Raw genomic sequence first — 22,611 nt, 5'->3', positions numbered from 1 at the left:
GGAGTCAAAAAATCTTCAACTGGTGATGGTGAATGAATACATACTTCAGTAGAGGAAATTTACACTATATATGAGTCGGTAATATTTTAATTGAACTGGTGATGGAGAATGAATACAACTTCACGTAACGATTTCTTTCTTAAACATTAAATTTGTTCTACTAGAGAATGATACAAATCAATGTATTGATACCGGCCACTTCCTAAACGAAAGATTCCAAGGAGGCATGCAAAAACATATGATTTACACATTTTGCTCCTTCTCCTTCAATTCTAATGATTCTATACATACAAGTGGGAAGGGAGATTTGTCTAGTATACATTTAAGTGGATGTGGGAATAATCAAGTTATAAAGTTGGTTAGAAACGACTGCTCAAACCTGTATTGACTTCAAGCATTAGAAGTCATCAAAACTCCAGGATCAACTGTTGCTCTTCTCTAGAGGAAACCAGGCCCCGGCAAAATTGAAAAAGTGCTGGTGATGCTCGAACAAATAAGAGGCCTGCAGATATGCAATTTGCAGCTTCTGTGTAGCAAAAGGAGAACTAAGAGTCTGGTTTAGATTTGAAGAACTTCGCCACGGCTTGATACAGATTCTCTTCCTCAAATGGCTTTGAGACATATCCATCCATACCACATTTAACGCACTCATCATAAGTAGCATGAATAACATCGGCGGTCATAGCTAATACTGGCACATGCCACTCACCCTTTCTCGCAACTCCTTCCAGTCCCCCATTTATGTCCCCATTTGCCTTCCTCTCCATCTGCCGAATCCTACGAGTTGCCTCAAAGCTGTAAACAAACGAAACAGTCAGAAATTTTGAGGAAAAAAAAAGAGGAATTTTCAACAACCTAAATACTAGGAACGGAAGCGTACCCATCCATTTCAGGCATTTGAATATCCATGAAACAAGCATCAAAATTGTGTGGTATTTGAAGCAAATCCAATGCAGCTTTGCCACTGTCAACACACACTACATCAGCTCTAAACTTCTTTAATGCACCTGCAGCAACTCTTCTGTTTACCATATTGTCATCAACAACCAAGATTTTTTTACCAGAGAGCAAACTTTGTAGGAAATTAGATCCATTAGGTAGTTCCTTCCCTCGTTGTGTCTTCTTCCCTATGCCAAGCACCTGTTGAAGACATGCGGCTACCATACTAGCCCTCAAAGGTTTCATAATTGCGGTATCTGCAAAACCTGCTGCCTTTGCCTGCTCGAATTCACCTTTACCAAAATTGGTCGCAAGAAGGATCATCTTCGGTAGCGTATATATATTCCCATTCTGTTTCCATTCCAATTGCTGCTTGTTAAGATCACATTCTTCACCAGAATTCCATGCATCCTTTTCTACTAAAATTATATCTGGAGGGGCAATATTTCTGCCATATAGAACAAAGTAAGTCGGCCCAATTAGTCCAACCATAAAAATTTATCCAAACTCCCTTGATAATATGTTTGGGTGGTTCCATGTTCCAACTATTGAATGCAACTATACACCAAATACATCAAAAAAGTTTTTTGGCTTACAAAACTTTACCCCCAGAAATATTGAGAAATTTCTTCGTAGTGTGATATGTGCTTAATATAAGGTAGTTAATTAAAATATCATTAAAAGAAACATACCCGGATGTCGCAGAACCATTTCTTCCACAAAAAGCAACACCCTTCTTGATGCTACTTACAACTTCAACCAATATCCCAAGTCTCTTCAGGTGGTATTGTGTTACAGCAGCTCTCACAAGTTTCCCATCAACTAGTATTGCTCTCAACCCTCTAAAGTTAGAAGGTAGATCTTCCAACTTAGGTGTTTTCAAGTCACTAACTGCATTTTCTTTGCACCTCCCAAAATTAGCTGTGAACGAAAATGTGCTCCCAACATGAGGTCGACTGGTAAAGTTTATCTGACCACCCATCAGTTCAACTAGACACTTACTGATGCTCAAACCAATACCAGTACCTCCATAATGTCTAGAGGTTGAACTGTCTGCCTGCATAAAGGGCATAAAAACTCGTTCTTGGGCACATAATGGTATACCAATTCCTGTATCTTCGACAGAGACCATCAAAGTGACTTGATCTGAAGCCCCACTATAAGCTGCAACATTACTTGTAACATCAGTTCTGTGTTCGTAATTAGCAATTAGATGCTTAAAATTATCCCAACTATTCTGATCATCAGCTGCTTCACATCCACTTAATGTCTTAAACTGACGACCATCAGATGCTTGTACACCTTCATCTGACCCTCCGTTCAAGCAAGTCATCAGTTTCCCATTAACCATGGCCTTGGAGGGCTCAGCTAGATGGACCTTGACAAATATATGTCCTTGTTCAGTGAACTGCAATAATTTTTGACACAATGAATATCAAGACAAAACGATGAATGCAGTGGAGGCAATCAGATTAGCCAGTATAAACCTCGATCATAACTTTACAGGGAAAAAATTGATTAAAATTAACTGAATATCATATCTGAGTTGGCAAGTAAACATGAAAATTAAACCTACTTTAATAGAGTTGCCCACAAGATTTGTAATGATTTGTCTGAATCTCCCAGGATCACCGATAAAAATTTCTGGAACTTTATCAGAAACAAATACTGCAAGCTTCACATCCCAAGATACATATCAAAGTGGACCAATTTGCAAAGGGTGAACACCACCAACCAATGAGAAGAAGAACCAAAAGGTTGAAAAAAAAAAAAGAAAAAATAAATTAGTTATAATAACAGTTCATCGTTGACAATATAAGAACCCTATGAATATGGGAATGTCGAAATGAAGCAATCATGAAAATGCTGAAAATCTGAGCTTATCTAAGCTTACCTCTATACCCATATTTCTAGACTTTTCAGAAAATAAAGAGAGGACATCATCCAGTATAGATCGAATGCCAAATGGAACTTGTTCCAGCTCCAATCGTCCAGCTTCAATTTTTGCCCTGTCAAGCACCTCATTTATTAATGCTATAAGTGCCTTTCCACAGGCCTGGGCAGTTTGAGCATAATCCCTCTGGGTTCCACTTAGTGATGTATCTAAAAGCAAGGCAAGCATTCCTGCAATCATGGGAAATCAAGATTGTACAATTTACAAGAAAGTACTCGTATATTGATTAATGATAAGATTCTAAAAAGAAGGATAGAAGGAAGATCAGTCAGCATACCAAGTATTCCATTCATGGGTGTTCGTATTTCATGGGAAACAGTAGCAAGAAACTGACAAAAAAAAGAAAAAGATCACAAATCACATACATGGCAGTGGGGAATTAACTATATTTGAAAGATGTTAAAATAGTACCTGGGACTTGGCAACATCAGCAGCTTCTGCACGAACTTTCAATTCTTCCATTTCACGGAAATCGTCCTCGACTTTGACAATGTGCATCGCAGCTCCATATAAGATATAGCCAACTAACAACCCAATCACAAAGAATAAAAATGCAGTATTAATTGCTGTCCAGGATGTTGGTGCCCTGTGATGATATCTGCTCAGAACAAAGTAAAAAAGTATAAGCATCAGCATGACAAAACCAAGAAAAACCTCTCCATCTATTCTGGCTAATTGAATGGTGTCCCTTACCTACATATCATCTGATGCTTTCTGAATGGATCACCAAAATCAAGCTTGCTTTCATGCAGAAGAGACATGTCACCGTCTTGCTGATATTGGTGACCATACATGATTAGAGGATCAGATGAGTTTGTGACATCATATACATAAACCATAATGGCCTGATTCCCAGCAAGTTGCCCAAGTAAGTTCTCTACAAGGGACTCAACATCAAAGGCTCCACCAAGGTACCTGCATCCGATCATAGATCAACTTATACACGCATATTCACAGCTACCAGATACTATATATGCAAAAAATTATAATGTGCAAGGAAAATTTTCCTTCTAGTTGGAACACATAATATCATGATGGGTGAATCTAGAGCACATACATAGATAACACAACAGTTCCAAATACATTACATTTTATATTAAAACAGGCATCAAAGTACTAGTCATGCTACTATGGCAATGGTAATGGAAATGGTGAGCTAAATTACCCGGAAGCTGCTTTTATGCGCTCCTCCGCAGTTGGGTTTGGAGGGAGCTTGGATTTGTATACAGGGAACGTCAACACAACACCAAGATGATGTGAACCCAGCAGCCTGAATGGACTGGTCAGAACAGCTTTTCCAGTAGCTCTAGCCCTTAAAATGTTTTCTCTGTCCTCCTGCACCATGCATTGTAAAAATTTCAGTCAAACGAAACACTTAATAGACATCATGTTCTAATAAAAACCAAAGTAATGTTCACACCATCCAGATGATTACCTCCCCAGACATCATGTCAATCGACTCAATGTAAGAGACAGTTTCCTGCGAGAAAATTACTGGTGCATACTCATCTCGGATGGGTGAAGGCTCCCTCTCCATCGTCTTTATGGTCCAGCCATTTTGACTTTCAAAACTTTCCCTCTCCGAATTAACAACTCTTTGTGCATATGCCACCCCACTTAATAGAGGCCTCTCAAAGGCAGTTCTGGCAGTATATTCTGCAAAAGTTTCCTGCATTTTTTCGCAATCACAGAAACCCAATCAAAGATTGCAGAGCTGAAACCATAGTGCCACAACGAATTATCTAAGCTCACTCAGAATCACTAACGAGAAAAGGTTGGAACTTTGACATTTCTACACTAACAAATTATGTCCTTTTCATTCCATTAAATTTGATAGCAAAGAACAGTCCATATGAAAAAAGAAAGCACCAACAAACCTGATCAATTGCTGATGGGTTCCTGAGATAATGAAATGTAGAAACAAGGATCGCAAGGGCATGCACATGATTGACACTAACATTAAACTGATCTTGCAACATTCTGGCTCTCTGATCACACATGCTACTAAGCACTTCCACCCTTCTCACTTTGTTATCAGCATCCATGGAATTGTAAATGGAGAAGCTCAAATAAGCCATTACCAGAATCCAAAGCATCAAAAGCTTTGGAAACCAAGCTCTGAAGGCCTGTATAAAAGTGAATCCCTTTTTGGCCCCCATTTGCTCATTCAACCTCACAGCCACAGAGTGATGGCTCTGCATCTTCAAATTCCCACCCATCACCAGTTCACCACACAATTCAACTACCTCTTTCCTTCTTCTTCGACTTCTTCTTGTTTCCTCTTCACCCACCTCATCCTATGAGCAAAACAGAACACCAATAATGAGCCATGCCATTAAAGCGCTAAATTTCAGAAACTTTTTCCTCATGTAAAATAAGGGAAAAGGTAGTACCACACTCTTAAGTAAATTATCATTAGTTCATTACCGCATTGTTCTGCGTGATTCAAACATCTGAAAGCATAAGCAAACCAAGAATATGACCAAAACTGAACAAATAGCTCCTACTGAGGAATGTAGACTTCAGTGAACACCCACTTAAAGAGACAGAGACTCAGAACTCGAAAACTAGAAATCTCAACTCTCAGAGACAAAGCATGGCTCTCAAAAGATGGGGAAGGAGAAAAATAGAGCTCAAACTCCAAAGCCAGTCCTCTCTCTATTATCTCTTGAAATCGGTCTGTGTCAGGCTGTGCATGTTAAACAAACAAAGAAAAAGACTTCAAGGATCGATTATAAAAAAAAAACACAGGAAACTCTAATAATGTCCTGACAAAGAAGGAGCACGTTCACTGTTTCTCTTCCTTTTAATAATGGGAATCCTGAGATTGACCCAAGAAACACAAACAGCTAAGCAGAAGGCATACAACAGCACAGAAATGCACACCCAGAATCAAAAGAGAGAAACTTGGGTTGTAGAAACATGAAAGACTCAATCTTTACCTGTTCCAGTTATAGAAAGGCCGTGGCTCTGGCTAGTGAACACAGTTATACAACGAATGTGGAACTCGTAGAGATTTTCATGGTGGTATTGATATGAGTTTTCTGTGGGGGATTTTGAGCAGGGGTTAAACTAGTTGGATATACACTTTTTAATGCCCTTGCTTTTTAAAGCAAACTGAATCGAATTTTTTGGATTTTCAGAGATACGCTCTTGTCTCCACTTCTTCCTTCTCCCACGTTATAAACTAATTCTCTTTCTCCCTCCACACTCTGTCTTCTTCCTTATTATATTGCATCCACACCACTCTCTGTCTCCTCCCTACTTCTTCTCTCTCTGTTCTTTTCTTTTTTGGTGGGGATTCTTTTCTGAACTACTCTACTCACCATTGAAGCCGAAATAGTCCAAAGTATGGGAATTCAACAGGAAAGATTTTCGATTTTTCATCCGTGGTCCTGACTGTGACATTCAAAAAAGGATAAAGATAAAGCTACCCTCAATTGGGTTACGTTTTCTTGAGTTGTTTAACATGTATGTATGTACTAGCCTTCCTGCCCGTGCGATGCACGTGCGGAAGGGCCGCGCTCACGCGTGTGCATATATTTTTTTCTACATTTACTGAGGAGCAATATTACATTGCAATTATTAAGAAAATCTCGCCGATTATAGAACAATTTTAAGTTTAAAATTAAAGTAGATTTGGTCGAAATCTCTATATTTGACAACTTTTACTCCATAATCTCCGTTTTTTAGTTTTTAAACCTAACATTTTAATACATACCAAATCCCTTTAAAAAAAAAAACCAAAATCCAGTGTTTTTACATGTTGGATAAAATCAGTAGGACATTGCTAGTAGTGTCGATAATTAACGGCATTGCTCTTGATTTTTTGATATGCGATAGTATCACAACTCTCATTGCCTTTGATTCCTTAAGGTATTTAATCCAAAGATTACAACTAAGTACTTAATTTTCAAACACGTGCAATGCATTCGTGTGAGGTCGCACTCGCGTGTGCGAATTAGTATTCTTCTGGCTCTTTTAAACAATATTTAGATTCATACTTAATAAAGATTATGTGTTTGTGAATGCGCCTTAGAAAGTCAATTTGTCGGAATTATATTGTACATAGTATCTATCATTTTTTATACGCTTAATGAATGTTTTATTGCAAGTATCCATGGTTTGTTTTTAAAATATTCTAAAGTTTAGAAAATCTCCTTGATCTCGCGAGAATTTTGATTATAAAAAGACTTGGTTAGAAATCTATACTCTTGCAAATCAAGCATTACAGTTTCTTAATTTATCCTCCATACTATCACTAAACAATTAAAATACCTAGACAAACAACAAACCAAACCTATTAACTTACGTATTTTAATGCGTTAAGTCACCCAAATCAAAGCGTCGGGTACGGTGTTGCACAGCTTATCCATGAGAACCTGCAAAATATAAGTTGCTTAGGTTTGGAGCTTTATTAGCTGAACATGGTTACCAAAATAATAAAGACATTAAATTTACCTTGTGAGATCACATTATCCAGAAGGAAGCAATATCTCTTTATACACCACATTTGCAGTGAAAACCCCTTCCTCGCCTTCTAATGAGCCTTTTCTAACCAAAATTTTGGTTGTAGCCTTAGATACTCCTCTTGATAAAGCCACGTATAACTGTCCATGACTGAATACATGGTCTGGAAGATAAATACCCACATTCGGTATTGTTTGGCCTTGTGATTTGTTAATGGTGAGGGCGAAACTCAACTTTACAGGAAATTGTTTCCTTATCAACACAAAAGGGAGTCCAGAATCTTCTCTACTCTTTAGAGCAATTCTCGGTAAGAAAACTCTTGTACCCGCAAATTGACCAGCGATAATTTCTACATCGATGAGGTTATTATATAATCCACGGCAAGTTAATCTCGTACCATTGCACAACCCCATGTTTGGGTCAATATTTCTTAAAAGCATAAGTGGAGCACCTTTTTTAATAGTCAATTGATGCGGTGGCATACCAGAAGGTGAAATTGAATTTAAGAATTCCTGTTGGTACAGATTTCTTGTGTCATCCTCCACCGAGTCAAAAGAGTATAAGGTGCGTTGTGGTCCTGAAACCCGTTGTATGATCATTTCGTTGAGTACATCCACATCATCATTCTTTGGAGTTATTATTGCCCTTTCAACCATATAAGAAGGGTCATTTACATGGCTATCCAAATCAGGAAATACTTCATTAATCAATTGGTTGATTGACTCTTCACCCTCCCATGGTATGACCATTGGTGCAGGCAATTGTATCATGTCTTCAAGCATAGTTTGTGTTTCTCCATTGCCCACTTGAAGTAAAAAATCTGAGAACTCAGGATCATTGATGGATCTCATATTATGTCTCAGACGAAGAATCTTAACATCCTTCCAAAATGAAGCTTTAACTAAACTTGCTTCCACCAGCTGACACCTAGTACCCTTAGGGACTACAGGAAGAACTTGTCGAAAATCTCCACCAAAAATCATAACCTTTCCTCCAAATGACAAATCTGAGTCTGTAATGTCCTTAAAAGTCTTGTCTAGAGCTTCAAATGCAAACCGGTTCAACATTGGTGCTTCATCCAAAATAACTGCCGATGATCTTCTTATCAACTTTGCTAAATCAGACTGTTTACTAATGTTGCATCTAGAATCAGCATAAAGTTTTAGAGGGATATTAAACCGAGAGTGTGCCGTCCTCCCACCAGGTAGTATCGTTGCCGCAATTCCTGAAGTTGCAGTTGCCAACACAATATGATGATTACTTCTCAAGTTTGCTAACAATGCACGATATAAGTATGTTTTTCCAGTTCCTCCTGGACCATCGACAAAAAATATTGCATTTTCACAACCCTCGATAACAGTTTTTATCGAGTTAAATGCAAGAGCTTGATCCTCATTTAATTGATGAACCGCATCATGATCTTCTTGTGGTATAATAACTGACATCTCATCTTCTATCATCCCTGGCAGTGCTAACTCTTCCTCCCCATCTTCCGTCACTTCTGGCAAATCATAGTTAGAAACAGACTTACTATACTGCACCAACAATCTGTTCAAGTCTTTTAAGAGTTTATTTGTCATGGGTGCATTCCATGTGGTGCTTGAAGAAGGATAGTCTTCTATCATGAAGGGATAAAATTCATGCCACAAACTTCGTATCCCATGCGGGTCGCAAAATACTAAGATGGTGACAAACAACCTTCTTAAAGATGAAGGCATACGTATGTTAGAGGCCTCACGTAGACATTGTCTAATACTATCATCATCTTCCAACAAACCCCGTCGTTCAGCTGCCTTCTTAAACGTTGGTTGCAAGATGCCATCGACTGTCCTCAAATCCTCAAATGATATTGATCCTCTAACATGATTAAGAAGCACACGCAAGTAGAACTTCTCTCCCTCTGTAGGCGACACTGTATATATTCTTCCAATTACTTTTTGGTTTGTCCCCCTTGCTTCCCATGCCTTGTTTCCTCCATCCCACGTGAACCGTTCTGGAAACTCTCGGTATAAGTACTGACGCGCTGCTTCATAGTATAGATTTTTTGTAAAGAATTCGGTAAGCATTGTCATTGAGTTTCTGGCATTTTCCAGAATGTCTGTTATTGTCTCATTGGGATCAAAGACAACACTATGTCCATCTGGAAGATGAATTTGCAGTCTTTGCACCGATGGATATATTCGATTCATCAAAAACTTGAATATCCTCCATAAAGCTTCTGGTGCACAAACCCATCTTGCATCAACAAAATTTCTTATTTCATCTTGACTGTCCTCTGGTCGGACTTGGAATGTCACTCTGTCTGGTCCCTTATAGACATATTTGTACAAATACTTGACACTCTTAATACTACAACAAACTTCAACATTGATATGGCAATCATATTTTTTTAGTAGCCAAGGGTTGTATGGAATAACCCACCTGTTATCCACTGTTGGATTCTCATTAAGATCATACCGCATGTGAAGTTGATTGTCTCGCCTACGATACACAGGGTAAGAATCATTGCCTTGAACGGTGCAGTCTGAAAAAGGCTTCGGATAACCCCGTTTGCAAGTCCCACGCTTCATACAGGGGGACCTGCGATTTAGTGGTCCACATGGACCATGTATCATGTGTCCCAACACTGCAGTATACAACTCTGGCTCATCGTCTTGATTTGGTACTTCAGCACGGACAACACGGTCATAATCATCAGGGTTGTTCAACTTATCATCTTCACTTAGCATAAGAAGCATATGAACATGTGGGAGACCACGTTTCTGGAATTCGATGACATATACATATGCAACCACCGTACCCAAGACTGCTCTCTTGATTACATCATTCTTTAACTCTTCAAATTTGGCACGAAATACTCGTGTGGTCAAATCTGGACGATCTTGTGATATTTGACCCGGTAATAACTCAGCTCTTATTTCTTCCCAATTTGGATTGCATGTCATTGTGAGAAATATGTCTGGTTTACCATATTTTTGAACCAAAGCCATTGCATCTTGATATCTCTGGTTCATATCACGTGGGCTTCCAATAAACGATGATGGCAAGACGGTCGTACGACCAATGTTACCTATTGAGAAGACATTTTGCATGAAGATTTTCAGTGCTTGATATACTAAACCATCCATTACATGTTACTACTACTACTACATGGTAAGAAATTCACCTGCATTATTTTCTCCAGCGTTCAGCGAGTCTTGTAGTCCATTATACAACTCTCGTCGTAATTTAGTCTGATTGGAACGGATCCATCTTAATTTATGAGTTTCAATCTTGATATAATTGTCAACAACGTATTGTTGTAACAGACGACCACCTCGCAGTAAAACTGATTCATCATGTTGACGTATCTGAAATGAAAAACTCTACTTAACACTAATATACATATATAATTTGAATTGATATTGAAAATACCAAAAAAAAAATTTTTTTTTTACCTGTAAAATGTAGGCGTAAAAGTCACGACATGTCAGTTTCCGGCCATTATTATTTCGACTATTCACGTCCCATCCGTATGTACCATATGGAAGTAGTAATGGATATTGTAAGGGATCATAGTAACCAGCACAATCTGAGATATTTAGTAGTTGACCTTGTCTTGTTTTCACCATGATATTGCGACCCCTAAGAGTTTCATTTTCATCCTCTCCCACAATTATTGCAGCAACTTGGGAAGCCGAAGGCAATGTATACTGGCGTTGATTTGCAGCTTGCTCTCTGATAATAAGTCTGCAATTTTGCAAATCTTGACGTTCAGCCAAGTGATGAAATGTTTGCACAAATGGATTATGGGCGTGCAACATTTGTTGTATCCTCTCAACCACATCTCTATGCAATGCTTCATTTTCTAGCATACGATTGTCCACTTCGTGGTCTGTGTCGTATATGTACAATTGTAGAAATCTCGGTCGATTATCCCCATCAGGTATAAGACTTCCTATCTTATGATAAACATATCCTTGAGCACGAAATGTGAAAGTCCCACCACCTGTCGCTAGATTTTGATCGACGTGTACACCCATGGACGTGAATGCAAATACATGGTTATAGGCCCTCACATTTTGCCTAAAATGTGACCCTTGTGGAGTATTAGCAGAGAATAGCTCGATCATTTCTAGAGGAGATTGTATCGGAGGAAGGATAGTACGACCATTTTTGCAACACATGTCTTTACTTTCGTGATGGAATAGGCGAGCATAACAATGTGGACATGTCGTTGGTTCTGGCAAGTGCAGTTTTGTAACTCCAATGCTCTCATGAAAATTTCGGGCACAATTATGAGGTCCCCGACGTCTAGCTCCAAGACGTACACGGGGAAAACCATGGTCTTGAGGGATTTGGTTATCAGAGGTTCCTGTTATAATGAACATGCAATTAAGTGTACTAACAATTGAAAAGAAAAAAAGATTGATGAATATATGAATGTTATAAAATTAATACCTCCATGTAGTAGTACTCCAGCATTATTTCTAGAGTTTTCGTTAAGTCCATGATTAAGTACTTGCGACCTATTCGAACGTGCCAATTGACGTATATGGCTTAAGCGCATCCTACTTGAATCTTGAATGTTATCTTCATGATTTGAAGTTTGCCCATTAGCCACTACATGAGGTTGGACTGTATGGCGGAGATCTTGTGCAAGATAAGCATCTTGTTGATTACAAATTATTTGACTTGTAAAATACTGCACGCTAGGAATCTCTCTTTCAAAAGATGCTCTAATTGGATGGTTGGACTGGTTGTTTTCACCAATACCTAAGTTTTACACGTACAATAGATATGTTGATCAATAAAATATTTAAGGATAATACAAAAGTATTTTAAAGATCCCAAAAGATTTCATATATTAGAGCAAGACATACAAAATATTAAAGACTCTGATAATTTTTTAAAATTTTCTCCTAGTTGTAATACCTTCATTCACAACAATGGCATTGCTATTGTTCGTAGAGTTTTCAAAAATCACATGATTTGGTATTTGCGACATATCTGACCGTGCCAGTTGGCGTATATGCCTTAAGCGCATTCTAATTGGCTCTCGGGTGTTATCCTCATTATTTGAAGTTTGCCCCATAATATTTGTATCATGTTGTTGGACTTGTTGACCATGATAATGAGCTCGTCGTCTTGCTAGATATTCATCTCGTTGTGTTCGATTCATTGAGGCTCTACTAATTCTTTGACTTGCTCGTTGACTTATTCGACGCCGCTGTCTCTGAATCTCTCTTCTTGAAAGTGTTGTGCTTTGATGGTTAGACTGATTTCCCTGTTCTTGACCTATGATTTGCAGGTATAGTAGATGTATTGGTGAATAAAGTAAAACATAAAGTATCAAACAAAACGACAACACTTTTCAGTTGTGTAAATATAATTTAGATTAAACTCTGACATGATTTTGATTTTCATGTGTCTTGGTATGCGTACACAGTTGGAACCCATTGTCAACATAGCAAACTTATTTCTTAAACTTATGTAGGTTATGGTATACAACATCAGAACTATGGTGCTTTCAATAAACTCTGGTGCTTTCAGGTATATGTATGACACATGTATATGCAAAAGCTTTTACATGTAGGCCATCAACATAAGTGAAAAATAAACATGTTCAAAATTGGCCATACAAAACTGTTGTAATTGTTTCTCTTGTAGTAAGTTACCGGCAATTGTTTCCATTTGGTTTGTCCTGGTTGTGTCCTCCGCACATATATTTCGCGACTGCCTCCGCATGTGGTAATTAGCACGTCTTTGAGCTAAAAGTTCCACCCGTTGTGAAGAGCTCAATGCTTGTCGCCTCTCTCTTTGATAATTAGTTCTCCGCTGTCTTTGTACATCTAGAGCACGAACGCGGGTGTGTTCCTGTGAATGAAATTTTATTTAAAAATATATATATTTAGGAAGGTTATGAACTTCTGAAATGTCTTAGACGTAACAAATGAGAATTGACCTGATTTTCATTCAGTATGTGAGGTTGTTGTAATGTAGCTTGTGAAGAACTCGTTGATCGTCTCCTCTCTCCTTGGAATATATTTGTACTTCGATTCCCTACATTGGTTGCTTGAACATGGGATGATCCCTATACATTCAATTATAGTACTTACGTATTACGTATGAAACATCGATCATTGTATATTTTTTAAAACTCATAAACATTGTTTCATTGTATGTAGTGAAGGATAAAATACATGATGCTACCTGGTATGGCAGAGGATGTGATGAAGAAACCATATCCATAAAATCTGAAAATCCACTTTACCCATCAAACGTAATTCCAAAACTTTTAAAAGAAGCCATGTAGTTACTAAGAGATCGAGTTGCGAAAGAACAATATTAGCGATAAAAAAAAAGATAGGTGCATGACAAACCACAACTGAAGAAAAAGAAATCTATAGAGATTTAGTGTTTGTAATAGAACTCACCCATTCCTTAAAGTTTCATCTAGTCTTCAACGCAACTCCGATCATCAAACATGGATTATATCCAATAACCAAGAGTAACACATAGAAAACCTTCAAAGAGAAACCATAACAATGAAACACCCAAAATCAATAGAAAATAGAATCACAAAATGACTCAAAATCATATGTTCAGTCTCACCTTAAGTGATTGAGTGATCATTGACTGTGATGTTCTTTTTCCCAGTTTCTTTTTCCCACTGAGTGTGATGTCCTTAGCTTTTCTTCTTTCATATGAACTGCAAATTGAGACGGGTGAATTTTGATGAAAAAAATAATATGTACACCTATTGTATCCCACGTCATAGCTTGAGGTCGTGCACCAAACCGACAGTTGTTCGTCCTCTTCATATGGAGATCGTGGGACATTTGTTTCCTCTGCTTTTTTTTGTTCCTTTTGAAATGTACTTGCATGCGGAACTTAACACACAAAAAAAAGATTTTTTTTTAGGTGTTTCCCCATCAGGCTATTGATTATTTATTGGCAAGTTTATCTTCAAAACTGTTGGTTTCAACAGTGAAAGTAAATTGGTAAGTCATGTCCATTCCTTAATTCATTTTAAGATGATTTAGTTGTAATTTTTTTTTCGTCAGAAAATATTTCATTTATGCTGAAAGCATGAACAGAAATCCCCAAATACAAAGGTAGAAGCTACAGAGGAAGAAACTGCAATATGCTACTATATACAAACCAATTTAACACCACAAACATCTAGGTAGTAGACACTGAAGTTATCCAAGGTCATGCTAGCAAGACTAATGAAAGATGGTATAATGAAATTTTGAAAGGTTAAAGTAACTAAGACAAACAATATACTGCTGTAACATGTTTTACTTTTTTTCCTATACACATAAGTTGTAAATGTCCTCCAGCAGCCAACTGTATCCATGCCAGGTTCCTTTTTGTTTTTGAAGCATATGAAGTCCAAAACGTTTTCATTAAGTCCACTTTAGCCATCCGTTTTCTTGCACTCGATCTTCAATCTACAATTGATTGTAGGAATATAAGATTGGTACTGATTAAATAACTAACTGAGATAAACTTTGAAAACGTACCAGCACATTTGACAATTTTTTTATTGCAACAGCCTTGCTCCAATTGTTGCTTAAATTCTGAACAGTCCGTTGCATGTAGAACTATAACATCAATGACCAGAGCTTCAAAATGGCAATAGGTTGATATGGAACCAAATGCAAATCAGGTTTCATTAAAAAGTGTGAATTCAACAGGCATAAGGAACCAAATGCAATTTAGGTTACATTAAAAAGTGTGAATTAGGTTTCATCAAAATTTCAGGGTTTAATAGTTTGGTTTAATAGCTTAATACCTTATCGAGGAAAGATGTATTCATACACTGCATTTTTCTCCTGGTGGTACACGTTAACATTATTATTCGGTATAACAAATCGGAAAAATAAGATAAAGATGTAATTTTCTTGATACATTAAATAAGGCACGACAATGATACCTAATTCGTTGTACTTTTCTCTTTGTTCGTCTAATGTAAGAAATCGAATGAGACATCAACTCTTGATGTGCATTTTCATACTGATAACTGTGGGAATCACGTATAAATAATGTTAAATACCTTTTTCTTTAGTAAATTTAATGTAAGAGAGAATAATAAAACTTACTGCTCTTCTTTCTTCTTGTTCCATTCTTTCAAAATCACTTTCCTAAGATCATGACTGTTCATCTTTATTGATATTCCCATTGGCCAAGCAGGTGCACGAATTGAGATAGATTTCTGTTTTTCATATATTGTCCTGCGCCACCCGATTGAATACAACGAAACACTTTTGTTTATGTGTCCTACAAACCAATGAAAATGAGCACCATTAAACACGTAGCTCCAAATGAAATTAAGGTTCTAAGTAGAATATTTTAAAGTTTTGAATTCTATCTCCATACTTTTAGTGCTCTCTTTCCTCTGTGCTTGATAATGTGCATATCTTCTTGCCAAAATTTGTCTTCGTTGTAAGTATGCCATCATTAGTTGAGTGGATTACATATCATTTTTCATTGCTTGTAAAAACTAAAACTAAAAAATGAAACAACAAAAATAAATTTCAAATTTGTAAACAGTAGGAAGCATCTTAACAAATACGCAGATATAGAAGTTAGCTCTCACACGATAAAAATATAAATGGAAAAGGAATGAAATGAATGTAAATCATATTGTTGGTGGCATGAAAAGTAGATGAACAATTACATATAATCTCTTTTAAACATGAAATGGAATGATGGGATTGGATATATCAGGTTGATTCAATGCTAACAAACACACACAAATTCATATAATCTTTTTCATACTGATATTCTGCCCTGAGTGACTTACTGAAGGTGTAAAGCCATCAAATGAATTCATGGATTCCTTTTGAATCTGCTAATAGTTCTCTAGCAATTTTGATGTATGATGCCAAACCACATGGATAGATTGAATTGAACCGAGCCACCTGTAATGAATTTTCATTTGATTGAATATTGCATAGATAACTGTGTAACAAAATCAATCTAAGAGAGTGATGTTATGTAGCATAAATGGAAATTCAATCTTCATATCCAATCCCAGCATCCCAAATACGTGCAGCAAACATAGAGCTTATCTTTATCAATTTGCTAAGAACTGAAAAATAATTAGTGCTAGACATGTACCTAGAAACAGTTGAAGATCAATAATCATGTCTACTCAAATTACAATAAAGATCAAATCTCACATTAAACTACGCTATAGAAGCCTAAAAATGCCAAAAGTTACAACATAAGCATCTCATTCATCAAGAAACATACCAAAGGATTTGAGAGAAGCCAAAAACAGAGTTGTTTTTTCTTTAGAAGTAAATTTATTAAGGCTTGATGACCTGCTATGGCAAAGGCCTCCCTACACATTCCCTGTGATCTTCAAGATTACATAATACAAACTACTAAAGATTTTACTTTAAAATTGAACCATACAATTTACAAACTAAGGAGTGATCAGAAACCTCCACAGTTGCTCCACCGTGCCAATTCAAACTACCCCAGAATCAAACGAAGGTTAATAGTATGAAATTATAAAAAGAGAGGAAAAGATTTAGTGCGGAGATCAAGAAGCACTTACGAATCAAATTGAATATGAGATAAAAGAAATTACAATTACATTAGGGATTTGAAATAGAATTCGGCAGCCAGACCCGCAGACAATTGCTTTCCCTAAGAAATTGAAAGAAAACCCAGAATATCATACATCAAGAACCAAATCGATAGATATTAAATACTTATTTCTCGAATAGAACTCGGCAGCCTCACCTTAGTAAAGAGTGATTCTGAATTTGGTTGATTCTTTGTTCGGTGCCTCCTTTTAAAGGAACCCATATCAATTCCGATAACCTCCGACATCGTGCCATTCCTTTCGCCTCCCTCGTTCTCTGTTGATGTGTGGCAGTTTTTCATTTATGCACCAAGCTCTCAGAGTTGAAATTAGTATCCCACAATCCCACGTCCCCATTACAATTCTCTGATCTGATATATTTTCACTTTACTGCGTGTTTTACCATACTACCCCATTATGTGTTTTTGTTTGCATGTTTTTTCTTGTCTGGACATGGGTATTATAAGGAGTTTGAAAATTTGGTGAAGCTGTTGACACCAAAAGATGGCTTCCAATTATAGTAGTGGAGATGTATGTATGTGTGTATGTATGTATGTAGAAGAAGGGAGAAAGGGTTTGGAAAGAAGGTGAAATTGCTCTCTTCAAACCAGAATCCGATAAGATAGCTACCCTTTCTGGTTTTCTTTTGCAAATCATGTTGGCTCTCTCATTATTGAAATTACTCTTCCTTTTCATTTCAGAGATTCAACTAGGGTGATATTAATTAAGTTCAAGATTAACACATTACATTCCGATAATATGTTGTGACGAAAGTTACTTTACCTACTATTTTGGCTACGTGCAACTATCACCAAAAGAATAAGCTTTGAAACCAACTGAATTTATAAATCAACTGGATTTTTCTATCTCAAATTGTTTCCTAGTAATGCTTCTTCCAATTTTTTATAACCAAGGGTGATGGTGTTTAGGACTTTGTAGAACGCAATTGGTGTGGATGGAATCCCATATATCGCAATCACAAATCTTTGGGATAATGACATCCGACAGGCCCAGATCTCATTCCCTTCTAAATTACCTCAAACCCAGGAACCTCTTGCGTTGAATTCCCAGGCATACCCTTCTATTTTCTTAGGCTCCCAATATATTTGTCCGTTGTCCATAGTTTTTCTCATCTCATATGCCTATCAAATAATGCTCCGTGCTGAAGTGAAGCCTAGAAAATTATGGTCTACTTGTGGAAGTGGTCGAGGAAAAAGAGATAGTTCTTCAATGGAGAAAGACGTTAATTTATTGTAGAGAACTATGATGTGTTATATTTTCTTCGATAGATACATGTATCTCAACGTACTCGATCCGGAAAATTTTGAACATGTATTTTACGTTGTTGAATATTTGCAATAGGGATGATTGAATTATATATAGTCGCTATTAAGTTGAAATTTGATGGAGACTCATAACTTACAAAGACGCCTTAAACCAATCATAAATTCTCGACCGAACCAACAACGTGAGGCATTGCAGATACAACAAAATAGGCTCAATTCCATGTCTGCATTGATTAGGCTAAACAGTAGTTATGACACGCTTAAACAGTTGTTGATGTTGGTGGTTTTAGGAGAAATGAGGAAGAATGTGATCTTTGGATGGAATAAGTGGAAGATTTCATGGGGACCATTTTCATATACCAGTATGACTGTATGACTAATTATTAGCCAGGCGCATTACATTTTGAATTGTTGTTTTTCTGAGTATATCCATATCAATAGCTTCAACATTCATAGCTTCATAGGGTTATCTGGAAATTTCTGCCACTCTAAGTGTGCATGGGGTGTGTCGGCCATGCATGTGGTGAAGATTGAAGTGTACTAGTAGTGAATACGTACTGCTGATGAGTGACAATATTCTTCTCCAAGCCTCAGCAAGACCATATATATTATATGAACACGCCAAAATAAAAATGAAACTAAGTGATATTTAGGGTGCATATTTAGGTATGTGTATTACCATATCCGCCCCGCTAAACAGATGAGAAGTGTATCATCATCGATTGATGATCATCACTTTCCCATCCCAATTGCCAAAGCGAGGGAGGTCAATTTGTTCTTTCTTGTTTGTTGCTTGGTTCAGTTATCATGATGATCATCATTACCGCATGACCGATTCTGCCTATCGGTCTTTCAGTCTTTCTCACATGGGGTGATGGGTATACATGCATGCAGGTGCTGCTTCCTTTCAGAGACTAAGACTGAGACCGAGACTTACGAGTAGAGCAGTGGGCGCGGGAAGCTTATCGGGGATAGCCATATTTCACCTGCTGCTGCAGAATCTGATCGATGATCCATCAATCTCACAATCTGCTCAAGTAACTTCCTCTTAAATATCAAGCACATCGGTCTAAATTAACCCTCGAGTTCGAAACTTCAAATAACCACCTGGAGACTGCAAATTAACTGCCATGCCTTGCTGCGTGCACGTACGTCTAAACCAGTACGTGTTGCGAATCCGATTCATTGATGCATGATCTCATATCATATATTGAGCTAGCCATGGATATGTTGCGCGTGATCCCTCTTCCATCTATATCGCTTTCTATATACATGAGTATTAATTAGGACCTCATGCTGGCGATCGATCGACTATTTACCAAAGAAATTAAAGCCGATATCGGTATATTATGGCCAGCCATATATGCTGCCCATGCATAATGGTTTAGTTACGTACTAGTCAGAACAATTAGTTTTGAAGTGGTTTTATGCTCTGAAGTTTTATACATTGAAAGTCCAATTTATATAAAACACTATAGAACAATCTTAGGTTTGGCTGATCACTTGGTTGAATTGATACCCATGTTTAAATACTAGCAACATTGTCCTTAAGTTTAACATGAATTCATGTGTACGTCGATCTGTAAATAAACGGCGTGACTTGTGAGTACACCATGTGAGTGATGTGACCACGAAATAAACCAAGTTTGATATATAGGCATGTCGTTAATCAATCAAATGGCTATGATTATATATGGTACAATGATTAAGCAAAACAAACAAAATCAAGTATATCTTCACGTTAAAGTACGTCATTCAGTATGTTCATTCTAATTAAGGATACCGGTCGCTAAATTTCGACTTCAATCTCGTGTTCTACCATCCATTATATATCCCAACTATTGCGAGCATAATTCAGCTTATACTGTCTCTTCCATATCTGATTCAGAAGATTATTTCTTATAGTGCATGCATGGGTGCTTTTCTACTTTTGTTTCTTGGATTTGAAGGTATAACTACTGCAGATCAATATGAATTAATGGTTTTTTTTTGTTTTTTTATCAAGGTTCATTTTGAATCTGCGAGCTTGTCACCGTGTAAGATTATGATCCTCGATTGGTTTCTTTTCCGATCATAAGTTAACAAGGACGACGTAAAGTGTGTGTTCAAGACTTCAAGTTCCAATTGACGAGTAGTCGTCGACGTATGAGTGTGGGGAGAAAGTGGAGGTTCATATTGAGCGGATTAACTTAATCTATCTAGCTAGCTAGTGCTCCATCTCTTACTTCCAAATACCAAAATCAAAGTCATTGAGACAGAATTTCTCAAACCAACTAAAAAAAGATCGATGACCATTTTTCTAATGTGATATATGAGCTAGTACGTAGCTACCTTAGCTTGCATCCTTTTCAACCTTCTTATCCACTCTCCACATGCCTTTACTGAATGATATTAATTATTGCCATATTAAGTAGTTAGTATATAACAGATGGAAAAATAATTGGATAAAGATTCATCTAAATCCAAGTTTTTTTTTTCAATTCCTTTTATAAAAAAATGTATTTCTCTTTTTAATTGGAGTCCCTGTATTATTAAACCTTGAAATGAATGGTAATAGCTCGATCATCTTATTTTCTTTTGTGCTGTGGAAGCACCAATTATTGACATACATATATATATATATATATATGACTCTACTTAGGGCATCACATGCATGCATGCCTATTACCATTGATATATGAGTTGCATAAACTAGCAATAAACTGACCAGAACCCACTATTAATCGGATATCAGACTCCTAATTTACTGAAAACAAAACTTAATAATCAGACTCGATCTAACAAAAAAGTTCTAGCTTGCACATCGATGATGCACGCACAGATATATGGATAAATTAATTAAGTAACAGCTTAATTTAGAGAGATGTTCGTTGCATTTGAGACTACTCCGATTCGACATCACTACTTATTTAGTCCTTAAACACAGCTATATATAGCTAGATTTACATGTGCGTTGATACCGAATGTATTAATTGTATAGGCAAGGATCGATTTGTAGTTTTGTACTATAGAGTATAGACCATGATCGATCAACTCAGCTTGATTTTATAATTAGGAATTGAATATATCATTCTTAGCTTAATAAGATTGCACATTATAATGGAAACTTTTTACAAACAGTAAATATAGGTTACTAATAAATTCTATACTTCAAATTATTAAACATAAACATAAGTACTCGAATTTAGAGTTTCAACCCACTATCAGTACATGACGTTAGTAACGCCATTAACAAGAGTATTTCATGACATATTTGAAGGGTAGTTTCGACTCTAGCACTTTGAATTTGGGGGCACCCAATTCTCTACCTCTCTCTCACTCTAGGCAACAACTTCTCTCTTACACAATGCAACAACACTGCAACACCACACTGATGTTTTCTCTACAACACCAATTCATCAACATATCATTGAATTAAACCATCAAAGCCAACAAAGACTCAAAATATTTCAAAACCCAGATTCTCCTAGGTGCTCTAGATAAGAAAGCTACCAAAAACCCCAAATCTACTTCAACATACAGATTTAAGGTTCTAAACGATCTATGAGAATAGTGTTTAAAGGGAAGAACATATAAAGACGCACCCAAAGCCTAAAACTTCAAGTTCAGAAGAATACATAACAAAAGAACTCGAAGAATGAAAACAAGCCCATAAAAGGAGAGATTAATTGTCAGCAGCGGCGACGAGCGAACAAGTGATCACCATCATCATTGATTTGCATATCGAATTGAAATCTGTGTCGGGGTGATATAAGATTGGAAGGTTGAGAAAGTTGGGTTTTAGTTGGGACATGTGGGAGGTGTTTGGTCTCATAGTGAGAGAGATGGTTGCAAGTGCAAGCATTGGCTGAGACCAATTTACCCCTCAGACTCACAGCGTTATTAACGTGGTGTACTGAAATTAGATCAAATTTGGAACTTCATGTACAATAGCCTATGTTTTGGTAATTATTGTGCTGAAATTCATAGTGGCCAAAACTTCATGTACACTCACCAAAATTTCCCCCATTATAATCACTGAAGAACATAACTTGCAATTGGCGTAAACAATTCAGAACCCTCTCGAAGCTAGCTTCCAAGTATTGGCCTATCATACATGTACTATAGTACTATACTTTGTTGGTATATACATACACATAGCATTTCCAGTAGTACATGCAATATAGATTCATTAGATTGTCCTGACTAGTTGGAACCTGGAACAATATTCTTCATTCATATAAACTTACCATCTGATGATGATAACTACTCGGAGGGGCGTGATCGGTTTTCATTGTATGAATTTTATGTCGATTATGAGGATTATCGATCAGTGAAGTTCATTTTACTTATCAGTCCAAACACGCTAAATTGCATACTTCAAATTTTTTTAAGGTACG

General features: G+C 37.0%; 3 protein-coding genes across 3 annotated transcripts; all 3 read right to left on the bottom strand.

The window, feature by feature from the left end:
• Nucleotides 1–20: 20 nt before the first annotated feature.
• LOC126790479 (histidine kinase 4) lies at nt 21–5,132 on the bottom strand. Its single transcript, XM_050516725.1, has 11 exons — nt 4,771–5,132; nt 4,329–4,562; nt 4,059–4,228; nt 3,587–3,808; nt 3,305–3,491; nt 3,171–3,222; nt 2,834–3,063; nt 2,516–2,614; nt 1,632–2,347; nt 881–1,387; nt 21–795 (listed from the first exon to the last, which is right to left on the bottom strand). Exons 1-11 carry the CDS (start codon nt 5,110–5,112, stop codon nt 546–548), a joined length of 3,009 nt encoding a protein of 1,002 aa, XP_050372682.1. The 5' UTR covers nt 5,113–5,132; the 3' UTR covers nt 21–545.
• Nucleotides 5,133–7,368: 2,236 nt separating this feature from the next.
• Nucleotides 7,369–14,067, bottom strand: LOC126792486 (uncharacterized). The gene is made up of 9 exons (XM_050518900.1): nt 13,958–14,067; nt 13,780–13,869; nt 13,556–13,599; nt 13,308–13,436; nt 13,021–13,219; nt 12,278–12,640; nt 10,801–11,717; nt 10,530–10,713; nt 7,369–10,433 (listed from the first exon to the last, which is right to left on the bottom strand). Exons 2-9 carry the CDS (start codon nt 13,781–13,783, stop codon nt 7,369–7,371), a joined length of 4,905 nt encoding a protein of 1,634 aa, XP_050374857.1. The 5' UTR covers nt 13,784–13,869; nt 13,958–14,067.
• Nucleotides 13,795–16,067, bottom strand: LOC126792485 (uncharacterized). The gene is made up of 6 exons (XM_050518899.1): nt 15,728–16,067; nt 15,451–15,628; nt 15,285–15,371; nt 15,144–15,183; nt 14,872–14,952; nt 13,795–13,869 (listed from the first exon to the last, which is right to left on the bottom strand). Exons 1-6 carry the CDS (start codon nt 15,807–15,809, stop codon nt 13,795–13,797), a joined length of 543 nt encoding a protein of 180 aa, XP_050374856.1. The 5' UTR covers nt 15,810–16,067.
• Nucleotides 16,068–22,611: the final 6,544 nt, after the last annotated feature.

This window comes from Argentina anserina, chromosome 4 (genome assembly GCF_933775445.1).
Source record: "Argentina anserina chromosome 4, drPotAnse1.1, whole genome shotgun sequence".
In the NCBI taxonomy this organism is placed as follows: domain Eukaryota; kingdom Viridiplantae; phylum Streptophyta; class Magnoliopsida; order Rosales; family Rosaceae; genus Argentina; species Argentina anserina.
Note: the sequence above shows the minus strand (reverse complement) of the source record. Positions and strands in the feature narration are given on the sequence as shown.